This window comes from Lepidochelys kempii, chromosome 6 (genome assembly GCF_965140285.1).
Source record: "Lepidochelys kempii isolate rLepKem1 chromosome 6, rLepKem1.hap1, whole genome shotgun sequence".
Taxonomy (NCBI): Eukaryota; Metazoa; Chordata; order Testudines; family Cheloniidae; genus Lepidochelys; species Lepidochelys kempii.
In genome coordinates this window covers 72,652,115-72,665,463 of record NC_136385.1, presented here as the reverse complement: position 1 = coordinate 72,665,463, position 13,349 = coordinate 72,652,115, and the positions used below count along the sequence as shown (strand labels likewise).

General features: G+C 39.3%; 1 protein-coding gene across 2 annotated transcripts in view; it reads right to left on the bottom strand.

The window, feature by feature from the left end:
* Window positions 1-13,349, bottom strand: part of INO80 (INO80 complex ATPase subunit) — a 130,882-nt gene that overhangs the window by 99,098 nt on the left and 18,435 nt on the right. For both annotated transcript variants that reach the window (XM_073348739.2, XM_073348740.2), the window contains exons 2-4: window positions 6,206-6,391; window positions 3,348-3,514; window positions 3,155-3,222 (exon numbers count right to left, since the gene is read on the bottom strand). In XM_073348739.2, coding sequence (XP_073204840.1) covers window positions 3,155-3,222; window positions 3,348-3,514; window positions 6,206-6,348 — 378 coding nt within the window. In that variant the 5' untranslated portion in view covers window positions 6,349-6,391. The remainder of the gene's footprint in view (window positions 1-3,154; window positions 3,223-3,347; window positions 3,515-6,205; window positions 6,392-13,349) is intronic.

Below are 13,349 nucleotides of genomic sequence, written 5' to 3'. Positions count from 1 at the left end.
TTCCCTTTAGTTATACGACTGATTCTAATTCCTTTTCTTGTATTATTTGATTTTAAAGGGACACTTGATTAAACTGAAGGGGTAGTAAATGGCAAGCATTTTTTCTTTCAAGTGTTCAGGTTATCCTGCACGTCTTAGTGCTGCAACAGATCAGAAATACCACAGCTGGATTCACAAAAGGATATAGTAAATTTATTACTGTAACAAAGCTAAAAATTCTATATGGAATTTAACCTCATGATTCTGGACAAAAGAGGAGCAATGATGAAAGAGAGACAGGAATCTTACACACACACACCCACCCCACCCCTCACCACATATTACACTACATCATTGCCTTATTGGGATTTCTGCTTCTCTCTGAAGACACTGGCAACTACCAAAAGCAAGATATCAAATTTGATGAACCTGCAACCTGAGCCACTATGATAAGTTTTCAGGAGAGCATTCCTGAAAGGCCAAGCACAATACTCTAAGGGAAACATTCTCTCTCTTTATACAAAGCCAGAAGAGCCTTTGAGGCCATACACAGTGAGGTACAAGTTATGTCATGTCCTAAAACTACTTTACGTTCACTGGGGATCAGCTCCAGAAGAAAGGAGCATAAAGCCATCAATTCCTGCCACTCTTCTTTCCCATTCAGACCTGGAGCAATGAATTGGGCCTGAAATGTGTTTCATTTATTTGACCACAGCTCATTGTAATTTGGACATGGTAGTAGGTATATTTCATGTTTTTGAACACACACCTCTCATTTAAACAAACCAAAAATACACTGAGTATCATCAGTTCAGTCACTATTTTAGCATATAGAGGAGACTAAGACTCTGATCCAAGGAGACCATAACTGCATTCTGTGCTATATAGGTTCTCATACCATACATTACCATAGCATCAGAGAGCCTTCCAGTAGTGCATTAAGCAACGTGACTAACATCTGTCATGTGTGGTAATTCTCTCACTCACTCTCCCCCCAAGGACAGAACTGAGTGTAGAATGTACAGCTTTGTTTTGGTAGCATTTGTTTTGGTTTTTTTTAAAATCTAAATAAAAGCTGTCCTTCCCCTTAATAATACAGAAACTAACAAAGCTTTCTGAAAAGTAGTCAGATTTTACATTGAACTAATGAAGAGGGTGCAGTGAACAAATGAGAAGAGACCAAGAAAGTGCAAGACCTACTCCTGGGGGCATTCTGTGCCAAAAAATTAAAAATTCTGCAAATTTTATTTGTTAAAATAACACTATGTAATCACACCAGTTTCAATTATTTTGGTAATTTATTTCAAAATATCTGTAAGCAAATATGTCTGTAACAATACAGACACACACAAAAATTCCCCCAGGAGTAGAGAGTTAAAGAAACCACTATGACAATTCAGTTCCTGTTTCTCTACCCCCACGCCCCACTACAGCCTAGCCAGGGATGGAGAGGAGGGGGGGGGAAACAGACAGCCACAACCCTTCCTGCCCCTCAAACCCACCTGCAGAGTTACCCCTAGCCAATACACCCGAACTCCCTCCTCCCCAGAACCCAACCACCCCCCCACCCAGATTACCCGTCCCCCCGAGCCCATGGATCCAGAGAGAGAAACAGCCTGATGCTTGGTCCCAGACTTGCAAGGAATTTCCTGCACACTGCCCTCTCCTTCCCTCAGGGCATGCCAGGAACCCCCTAGCTCTCTCTCCCTCCCCCCAGCAGGGTCTTCTATGTGCAATCTGGGCTCTACCAAGTCCAATGACCCCCCTAGTAGCAACTAGCAGCACGGCAGCCCATTTCTATGGGGGAAAGGAAATTTTGTGCACACGTCAAGTTTCTGCAAAATTCTGCATTGCACAGTGGTGCAGAATTCCCCCAGGAGTAAATAGCAAACTAAAATTTTTCATGACATCACTTTTCCTCTTTTCACAGCTCCACAACACATTCTCACACCCCCTCACAGTTAAACAACTTCACAATACTATGTTCTGTCCCCAGTAAGAGGGTACTGCATTTTCTTCCTAAAACTGCTCTGCAGTACAATATTCCTAATTTTAGGCTGTATCCAGTGAGCTCTCGGTACAGGTGAAGAGCAAGGGTTACAAAAGTGGCTTTAAAATACCTTGACATTCCCCCAATCCTGAAGCTGAGAGCATACCAGTCTGGTCCCTGATATGACTTACAGCAGCCTTTACACTGCTCTAGTTTGTGACAGCTGCCAATGGCCTTAGGGGTTATTCTGGTAGCCAGGAGTTGCTGAGACATATGGGAGCCCTGGCCTTGCTCTATTTCCAACAGCCACAAATCCTGTGCTAGTGACCAGGAGGGGGATTGTGTATAACTGTTATATGGCTCAATGCCACGTGAAGATTTGCCTTGATGGAGCAGAGGGAGTTGTCATGTGGCTGCAATTGCCAATTTTAGTACATCACCAAGCAATCCTAATGAATAAGGAACACCAGGAACTAGACTTTCAATAACACATTATTTTGTCTTTACAAGGAAGGGGTAAAATGAAATGAATCACTGAGAGGCTTACTGTCAGAGGAAACGTTTAGTGCACTACATTTGATGGGCTGTTTGTGAGGGAGGGGCAAGGAAGAGGGTTGGAGCAGTCTATTCACCTTGGCTTCACTCCACACCTGCCCCTCTTATTCTCTTTTCCCCGCCCCCTTCACCGCTCCATTTCCTTTTTCTTTCCATTTAGCTTTTCTCTCTTAAGTAAACCCACCAAAAAATAAATTAAAAAAAAGAAAAAGTGGAACTAACATGACATTGGCTGCCATCACTTTGTTCACTCTACTTATTCACTCCCTTTCCCCCACCATATCTGTCTTGTCTATTTAGACCATAAACTCTTGAGGGCTCGGAATGTCTCCTACTCTATGTTTGTACAGTGCCTAGAACAATGGTCCCCCATTCTTGGTTGGCCCTTAGGCACTGCCATAATAAATATATTAATAATACACAAGTTAATAAATGGATGTGCCATATTTTGATCAGTGTTTACTAGCAGGTTCAAGTTCGTTTTTTTTTTAAGCATTCAGTGTTTCATAAGAACGCTAAGAAATACCACCACACAATCACTTGTGTTTCCCCAGTCAAGGTAGAATACCCCTAGAGATTACACCACAATAGTTATTGATCACAGCTTCCCTTCACCTCCAGTACTCTTACCTTCAGCCACTTTCTGCTTTTCTTCAGTTTGGAAAAGTTATACAAACTCCCTTTTTCTGACTTTGGCTCTGTTTAAAGAGGACATTTTATTTGATTATGAAGTAAGTGAATTTAAAGAAAAAAACCTATAAATATAAACAAAGAAGCCACCTTACCCCATAGCAAGCAGGAATTCAATCTGATGCACACTCACCTGGCTGCAGTATTCCATTGAGGGAATGTGTGTTTAACATCCCAGAATTTCCTGTTCCAGAAGATTCCCCAAGCAATGAATTTGGGGGCTCTTCCTTAATTTGCATCAGGGAATCCCCAGACTGTGGCAGCAAAGGATTGTCATCCAATCCATCCTCGCTTTCATCACTGCAATAGGACACACAAAAATATGATCACAGCAGGAGAGGAAAACACTCATAACTAGGGGCAAGGACACCCATAAAAGACATTACAGAAAATGCAATTTTCCTGTGTGGCACTTGTCCTGGAGATTAGGAACTAGGGATTGGAAAGGTCTCAAACTGTCTGCAACAATTATACAATATGAAGCACTGCTTAATGTTAACTTCTTACATGAATCTGTCAACTACTCTGTAATTTGATAGTATCATAAAACTTTTAATAAAATGGTGTAGTGATTTAAAAATATAAATGCAAAGCAAATGTAGTAATAATTTTGCCTTATTATTTTCCAGGGAGAAGGCTCTTGGGAAATAGGAAAATGAGTCTAGAGCAACATTACATGGAAAATTTTGGAAGAGGCGGTAATAGAAGAGAGTCAGGTAATTGATGTAGGTCTTATGGATGGCCCTCTACTTCAAAGACCATTTAAGCAATCTGATATAGTGGAGTCTGATATCCTTTATGGAATCTGTATTAAAGGGCATTACAAGTCACTACTCTTTACCTGCTGTATGTATTATATAGACAAATGTGTTCATGTCTTTGCTGGAAATGTATGGTCCTCAAGTACTGTATTGTTCTCAACCACATATGCAATTAACTGATAAACCAAGACAGTGCACATATTGTCCTGTGACTCTGCCCACTTTAACCCCTGTCCTAAATCATCAGGAAGACCATAGCACCTGACCTCTCCCTTAGCCTTTGCCAAACAGCCACAAGTATTCCCTGGATTGAGAGGGCTTTACAGAGCACAGCAAGGCTCCCCTGGACTGCATAAATGGGAGTGCTGACTTGGAGATGTGCAGTGTACAAAGTGACAGGGTTGGGTATGGAGGAGTAAGGTACTGTTATAGTCCTAGGTCTTAGTGTTATCGCTTCAAAGCCAAAGTTAAGGTTCAGATCAGTGCCACTCAGCCTAAGCAACCAACTGAGCGGGTCGGTCATTCAGCTTCTCACTCACTGAGCATGTCCTTGGGGAGCATGAATTGAGTAAGAACCTGAGCCTTGAGATAAGCCTGGGCACAGGTTCCTTTGTCTCAGCTCCTTGCCCACATCTCAGAACTATGTAGCTGTGTCATGTATAGAACATGTCCATTCTCAGTTCCCCATGTTTCTCAATGCCGTGTACTTGTAGCATGACCATTCTCAATTACTCACCCAGTTTCGCTGATGTGTGCGATTCTAGAACACTCTGAAAATTAAAAGCAGGTCACTGGGGGGAAGGTCTTTATCTTAGGAACTCCTTGGCCAGGTATGACTCAAATCTGCCATATCTACTAGCCTGTGACATAACTATTTTCAAGGCAATCTGCCTAGACACACATTTAGAACACACTGAAAAGTAAAAGCAAGCCCAGTTAAGGGCTGTATCTTAGAAAACTCTTGACCCAGTGACTCCAAATTTACACCACAAACTGTAATCCAGGTCCTCTACTGGCACACTAAATTTTAAACCAATCTGGATGTGCCTGTAAATTACACAACCCTTTGAAAAATCAACTTGAAATTGATGTGTTTTGGTTCCATCCCAGATTTGACTACCAATAGTTGTAAACCCCTTTACAGAACCAGAAAAAGTCTAAACTTTTGAAATACTGCCGTATAGATAATTCTCTGTGGCAGTCACTAGCTGAAATAATGAGAAATCCACTGTTATCAGTTTCATGGGGATCCTTCCTGTATTTTTCCCCCAACTCAGGGGGGCCGGGGGAGGACTCAGAACAGAAATTTTTTTAAAAGTGGGTCATTTTGAAGGGGAGTCTGTAACTTGACCCACTGGAGCAAATAATCCCAGATTCACACCATTAACTCTACCCCTGCCCTGATATTTCATGGAAGTTTTCAAGGCAATCTGTCTATAAATATTCATATGCATTTTAGAGCACTCTGAAAAATGAGATCTTGAACAGAAAGCTCTGCTCACCTTTAGCTATGGCATTGCTACTGCTCTTCAGTAATAACAACAGAAGAAATCATAAAAGCAGTAAATGGTGGTTAAAAAAAGTCTACTCCTTTTTATATTTTCCTATGGGTAACCAATTTTTTGACCCCCCAAAACCTCTTATATCAATTTCCATATCCAAAATTCATATAGAAAATGAAATTTGTCTGAATGAAACATTTTACCAAGGATGCTAATGGACACTTTAGTAAAGTCATGTTTGGCTTGTACAAGTAATAATACTTGACGCTTACATAGCACTTCTCATTGGAAAATCTCAACATGTTTTACAAAGATGATACTGGTATGTTGGTTTGCTTGCTTGTTTGTTTTTAAGAGAAGTTTTTTGTTTCTTAATAGTTCTATTTGTTTCCTACCACACAATTCTGTGTCTGACAACAGCACTGAGATGTTACAAATGATTAAGGGCCAATTCTCTTCAAAACTAATTTAAGATTTAATAAACTAAGCCTACTTTTTAGTAAAAGCTGACAAAAAGAATTCTTGACCATTATATCTGGGCTAACAATGAGCCAAGTAACCAATCTATGTGAGGTAAAAAGACCAGAGAACAAAAATCCTTGAAAAAGCAGGATTTATACTGTGCAAGTGGTTACTAACCCCTTACAATGGGGGTTGCCTGGAAACAATATTATACAATGTCTCTTTTCTGGGTGTTCCCAACCTAAAACAGGATATGTTTTTGGTACCTGGATATACTCCTGTTGAAGATGGTGGATGTCTGTCGTAGAAACTGATCCAATCGCAGAGCTCTCTCCAGACATTGCAGATAGAGGGGCTTCGCCAGCTCTGTGGAGCTGCCATCCTCCCTGGCACCCAGCTCCGAGGCCATAGAACAAATCTCTCCTCATGCACAGATGCTTCCAAACACACAGCTGGGTGAGAACAAAATGCACCCATTATCTCACTTACCAGGGACTGAAGAGAAGGAATTAAGTGCACTGGCAGAACGTATTGTATATTATTTTATAGAACCCCAAAAGAAGCTAAGCACTTCATAGAAGACAGAGAAAAACAGGGTTCCTGATCAAAAGAGCTTATAATCTAGAGATTTCTGAAGTAACCAAAAGATTAACCAGAGAACAATGAAAAATTGGAGTGACTGGGGATGTGAAACAGGTTTCCCAAAAACATTCCAAACAAATCAAATTGACAAAACTGTCTGGGAACAAAAAACTCTAAGCAATAAGAAATAAAAGAACAATAAAGTTGTTGCTCTTTTCTGTAGTGCACCTTCATTCTTGTTACAAACAGGTCAAACTGCTGGAACCTAGATATTAGAAACACAGAAGGTTGACTTTTATTAAGTATTGGGTTCTGGAGATACTAATACGGGGTGTGGCGTCAGGAGAGCCCATTCTCTACGTTAATTTTGTTGTGGACTTCACCACCATGTGTGGTCTTGGACAAGTCACTTCACCACTCTTCCTCAGTCTGCATCGTAAAATGGGAAAAGTAATATATAGCTACCTCACAAAATTGTTATGGGGATTCATTAATGTTTCTACAGCACTTTAAATATGGCAATAACTTTTTAATAAGAGATTATTTCAAGCACACTGGTCAACCAATTGCCTGAAATAAGAGTTTCAAAACAAGCCAGCAGTTATGCTATTCTAGTGTTACTATATCACTGATCACTTTTATCCCCAGCTCATAAAACTCCTGTTCCCCTAGTTGGCTAGCCAACAAGCACCTTATTTCAATATATGGTCACCAAGAATAGGACTACAAAATTCTGGGCATATTAAATTACACAACTTTGTATACGTATATCAGCTGCAAAATCTGTGTTAATGCAATACTAAGGTTGCACAGTTAAAAAATATCAGGAAATGCACAAACTAGGATTTTAACAGCAATGTTAACTTGGCCAAATAAGTTCTCTATATTTTCCTATAGGCATTTATGGTCTATTTTCAGAGAGACTGAGCCTGACCTAGTATAACAATGCCTTATATCAAATAATATTGAGTTAGGAATACAGGAAGTACAAAGAATCCAACTGATGAAAAAAAGAATCATGTACTGAAACATTCACCATTATTAAAGGAAACAAGCTGAACTTTGAATGAAATGGGCAGCCACATATATCATACGAACCGCATACCTGTAACCCAGAAATTAAAAAAAGTTAGAGAAAACTTTTTTCAGTTGAATCTTATATAAGGTGTTCTGGAAGAGAAAAGAATCACAAAAACCAACATGGGAGACTAACTTTTTGAGTGGACCCCCTTAAGTTCACAATTGAAACTAGAATGTATTTTTTCCTCATGCATATCTTTTTGTAAAAAACTATTACTTTTATAGTGCCACAAGGTGTGCTTGATATTTGGTTTACAAACATACAACAAATTCTTGCCCAAAACAGCTTACAGTCTAAAATTAGACTATTGCTCCTTTTGCTATATTTAGTATCAACTGTTGCCTATGTATTTTTTTGCGTATGTATTTTTAAAAAAATCATCCAAATTCCTTTCTTACCCTGCCCATTTTGTAACATTAGTGAAAGCTCCTGGGTTCTTTAACACTAATCCAAATAGACTTTTTGCTTCAAGCTATTCTTCATTTATCTTCAGGATTTTAGGTTCTCCAAAGAAAGCCTGAAATATTTATGTTGCTGAAGTTATTCAAGGTAAATAAATGTTGAGCAGACTTTGAGAATGTCTCTACTACAACCTTATCAATTGTTCTTTTGTTTTCTTCTGTTACAAATACAGGCATAATGGTCAGGACAGTGTAGGAAGATTATTTTTGAACACACAATTGGTTTTATTTCCAAATTCAAAGAAGTTACTGTGCATATGAGAGCTACTTATGCCCTATGTGTAGGGCCCTACCAATTTCATGGTAGTGAAAAAACGTGTCACCGACTGTGAAATAAGCCCTTTCCTGTTAAATCTGATTTCCCTCTTGCTGCTGGGCTGGTAGGGACAGGACTGGTCCTTCCCCGCAGGGCAGCTCTCCCAGACAGATCAGCCCTACCTTGGGGTGCTTTCCCCTGCTGCAGGAAGCTCCAGCCCCAGAGGTTCCTGCAGCTGGAGGAGACTTGTGGAGGTGGATCCAATATTCCCCTGCTGCTGGGAGTGCCCCAGCTCCTAGCTAGGAGTCCCTGCTGGGCTGGGGAGGGACAGGACTTGTTCTTCCCTTGCATGGCAGCTCTGGGGCGGGAGGCAGGAAGGGGGCAGATCAGATCCACTTCCAGGTACCTTTTGGGTTGAGACCCCCAGTTACAACACTGTGAAATTTCAGATGTAAATAGCTGAAAACGTGAAATTGACCAACTTTAAAACTGTCTGGCCATGAAATTGATCAAAATGGACCAGGAATTTGGTAGGGCCCTACCTACGTGATAATGATGTTCAGTTGCAAATAAATTTGTTCAGCTTGAGATTTTGTTTCTTGGGAAGCACCATAAATCAGCTGTTGGAGAGTTTTATAGTTTCTTTGCCAAGATCAATTGCCTTCTAAATAATTCTTATGGTTTGTGTCATATGTGTAATAACAATTTCTCAAAAGGTATCCTTGAATGCCACAAAACTTGAAAGGAGATTTCCTCCATTGTCATTTGTGTCAAGATACTGCTACATTTTTTCAATGACTGAAGTGAACAAATGTGTTTTATTTTTCACTTGTGCATTTAGTCAAGGGTCTGGGTCTTCAGGCACATCATCTGAAATGAGTACTGTATCCATTTTTGGCATTGATCCTGCAAGGACTTAGTACAGATTTGTAGATTTTAAGGCCAGAAAGGATTTCTGAGATTACATAGTCTGACCTCCTGCATAACACAGGCCATAAGACTTCCCTGAACTGAATTCTACTTCAAATTCAATGGGTGTGGTTGAACTAGAGCATATCTTTTAGAAAAATATGCAGTCTTGATTTAAAAATTTCCAGAGATGGAGAATCCACCAAAGCCCTTGGTATATGGTTCCAATGGTTAATTACCACAACTATTTAAAAATTGCATCTGATTTCTAATCTGAATTTGTTTAGCTTCAACTTCCAGACACTGTTACATCTTTGTCTGCTAAACTGAAGACCCCTCTATTATCACATTTCTGTTCTCCAGGTAAGTATTTATAAACTGATCAAATCATCCCTTAAGCATCTCTGATAAACTAAACAGACTGAGCTCCTTAAATCTCTCACTATAAAGGCATGTTTTCTAATCCTTTAATCAATCTTGTGGCTCTTCTCTGAACCCTGTCCAATTTATCAACATCCTTCTTGAATTGGAGACACCAGAACTGGACACAGTAACTCAGTAGCAGTTCCGCCAGTGCCAAACACAGAGGTAATATAATCTCCTTACTCTCTGATATTAACCGTTTTTGCATCCAAGGATCACATTCACATTGGGAGCTCATGTTCAGCTGATTATCCACCATGACCCTCTAAGTCTTTTTCAGAGTCATTCCTTCCCAAGACAGAGCCCCATCCCTCAAGTATGGCCTACACAAGGTGGATAAAAATCAATTTTTTTTTTATTTAAATCTGATTTTTTTGATAAAATGCTTTTTGAGGAAAAACCTATCTAAAGATAGTTTTAATTAAGATACATTATAGCTCAAAGATATCTCATCATGGAACAGGGATTATAAATTCTAATTCTATAGTATGAGACAATATATTCATGTAATGTTTAAGAAAAGCTCTGTAAATTAGTTCCAATAGTTAATGGATTAGGGACCCAATCTTATAGGGTTCCAGGGGCTTCTGTATAGGTTATTTAGGTTAATCTTTCTGTCTACCAAATGGGACTCAGTGCTCAGTCTAGAAGATACCATCAGAGATGCTTAGTTTTGCAGTTCTCCGATTTGGGTCTCCCGAGATAACATGCTTATTAACAGCAAAAATGTTTTAAAGTAAATAAATATATAGAGGTGAGAAACAACAGACCTCAACTCTACTGTCCCTCTGCAAATTTGTGTACACAGAATCAATCCCTTACCTCTCTCTAAAAGTTCAAAGTTTCAAAAAGTTCAATGAATAGAAGATTGTTGGGGAGGAATAGATCTGGACAAGGAGAAGAAGTCTGGAGATAAATGTGAGACGCGAGGGACATATCCTTGGTTTTGTTAAAATATTATATGTTTGCCATTGAAGAAAAAAATCCAGAATACTTAACATTGTTGTTTTAGTTAAATAAAACAATTTAAATGTCTGTCTGGTGATGTTCTCCTCCTAATACAGCCTGGTAAGAAAATCCTCCAAATATTAATGATTAACCCTTTGAATTGGGGATAGTTCACCTCCCAATGACTTCATAAATATCTGCTTCAATTACCTTTGGTAAATGCAATGACCAAACAATCATTCATTTTCTGATATAGCTGTAAAATTCATCTGAAAAGTTTTCAAAATAAATCACTGTTTAAAAATGTATAGTGTGTACCTTCTAAAAATGAAACCTACATCTATCTGAGTTGTGAAGAATATGTATTAAGGTTATAATAACCAACAAGAATGCACTTTTATATAGAAAACCATGATTAAATTGAGTCTTCCTGACTAGTGATTTAAATCAAATCCACCCTGGGCCTACATATATAGAAATTAACAATATGACCTTACATTTGGCTGTATAGAAACATGTTTGCTTGACTCCAGTTTATCAGATGATCTAGATTATTCTGTATCAGTGACCTGTCCTCTTCATTATTTACCACTCCCCCGATTTTTTGTCATTGTCAAATTTAAGCAGTAATGATTTTATGTTTTATTCCAGATTGCTGATAAAAGTCTTAAATAGCGGAGGGACAAGAACTGATTTCTGTTGGACCTGGCTAGAAAGACACCCACTCCATTATTCCCTATTTACAATTACATTTTGAAAAATACACAAGTTTTAATCCATCTAGTGTGTACCATACTGATTTTGTATAGTTCTAGTTTTGTAATCAAAATGTTGTGTGGTACCAAGTTAAATGACTTACAGAAGTCTAAATATATTTCATCAACCCAATTACCTTTATCAACCTAAATTGTAATTTCATTATCTTATAAGGGCAAGTCATGCCTGACTAACCTAATTGCCTTCTATGATGAGATAACTGGCTCTGTGGATGAGGGGAAAGTAGTGGATGTGTTATTCCTTGACTTTAGCAAAGCTTTTGATATGGTCTCCCACAGTATTCTTGCCAGCAAGTTAAAGAAGTATGGGCTGGATGAATGGACTATAAGGTGGATAGAAAGCTAACTAGATCGTCGGGCTCAATGGGTAGTACTGGAGGGTAAGGATAGGATACAGAGGGACCTAGACAAATTAGAGGATTGGGCCAAAAGAAATCTGATGAGGTTCAACAAGAACAAGTTCAGAGTCCTGCACTTAGGACGGAAGAATCCCATGCACCACTATGGGACCGAATGGCTAGGCACCAGTTCTGCAGAAAAGGACCTAGGGGTTACAGTGGATAAGAAGCTAGGTATGAGTCAACAGCGTGCCCTTGTTGCCAAGAAAGCCAATGGCATTTTGGGCTGTATAAGTAGGGACATTGCTAGCAGATCGAGGGAGGTGATCATTCCCCTCTATTCGATATTGATGAGGCCTCATCTGGAGTACTGTGTCCAGTTTTGGGCCCCACACTACAAGAAGGCTGTGGAAAAATTGGAAAGAGTCCAGCGGAGGGCAACAAAAATGATTAGGGGACTGGAGCACATGACTTACGAAGAGAGGCTGAGGGAACTGGGATTATTTAGTCTGCAGAAGAGAAGAATGAGGGGGGATTTGATAGCTGCTTTCAACTACCTGAAGGGGGGTTCCAAAGAGGATGGATCTAGACTGTTCTCAGTGGTACCAGATTACAGAGCAAGGAGTAATAGTCTCAAGTGGCAGTACAGGAGGTTTAGGTTGGATGTTAGGAAAAACTTTTTCACTAGAAGGGTGGTGAAGCACTGGAATGGGTTACCGAGGGAGGTGGTAGAATCTCTTTCCTTAGAGGCTTTTAAGGTCAGACTTGACAAAGCCCTGGCTGGGATGATTTAGTTGGGGATTGGTCCTTCTTTGAGCAGGGGGTTGGACTAGGTGACCTCCTGAGGTCCCTTCCAACCCTGATATTCTATGATTCTATATCTTGTCTCTCCCACCAACAGAAATTGGTCCAATAAAAAATATCACCCACCTTGTCTCTTGAAGATATCAAGTTAGTTTGACAAGGTCTATTTTCCATAAACCCATACTGACTGGCATTAATTAACCTCCTTTATTTCTTTATTAAATCTAGCCCTGTATCAGCAATGCCATTACTTTGCCAAGGATCAATGTCAGGGTGACAGACCTATAATTATCCAGATCATCCTGTTACTCTAAGTATTGGTACATTAGGATTTTTTTTTTCCAGTCCTCTGGAACTTCTCCAGTGTTCATATACTTATTAAATTAATTAACAGTCCAGAGAGCTTCTCAGCCAGCTCTTTTAAAACTCCTGGATGCAAGTTACCCAGAGCAGATGATTTTAAAATGTCTAACTTGAACAGTTATTGTTTAATATCCCCCTTAGTTACCGTTGCAGTGGGAAGTATATCATCACCAGGATACGAATACATCATCCAACTTTTTCCCAAATATAGATAATAACTTTAAACTCATGCATACTTTTAGCAGGATCAGAGCCTCAGAAACTAAATATTTTGAGGCTTTTTCAGCCTTTATGAAAATCAAACTTATTCCAGATGAGGAATCATGAACTTTGGAAAGCAGATTCTTTACTTTTTGGGTTTAACAGCCACCAGACATCACCTACATTATTTCCCATAAGGACAGAATTGAAGATTTTAGATTTTTTGCTAATCTGTAAATTGGGGGAATTTCATCGAACCCAAATTTTA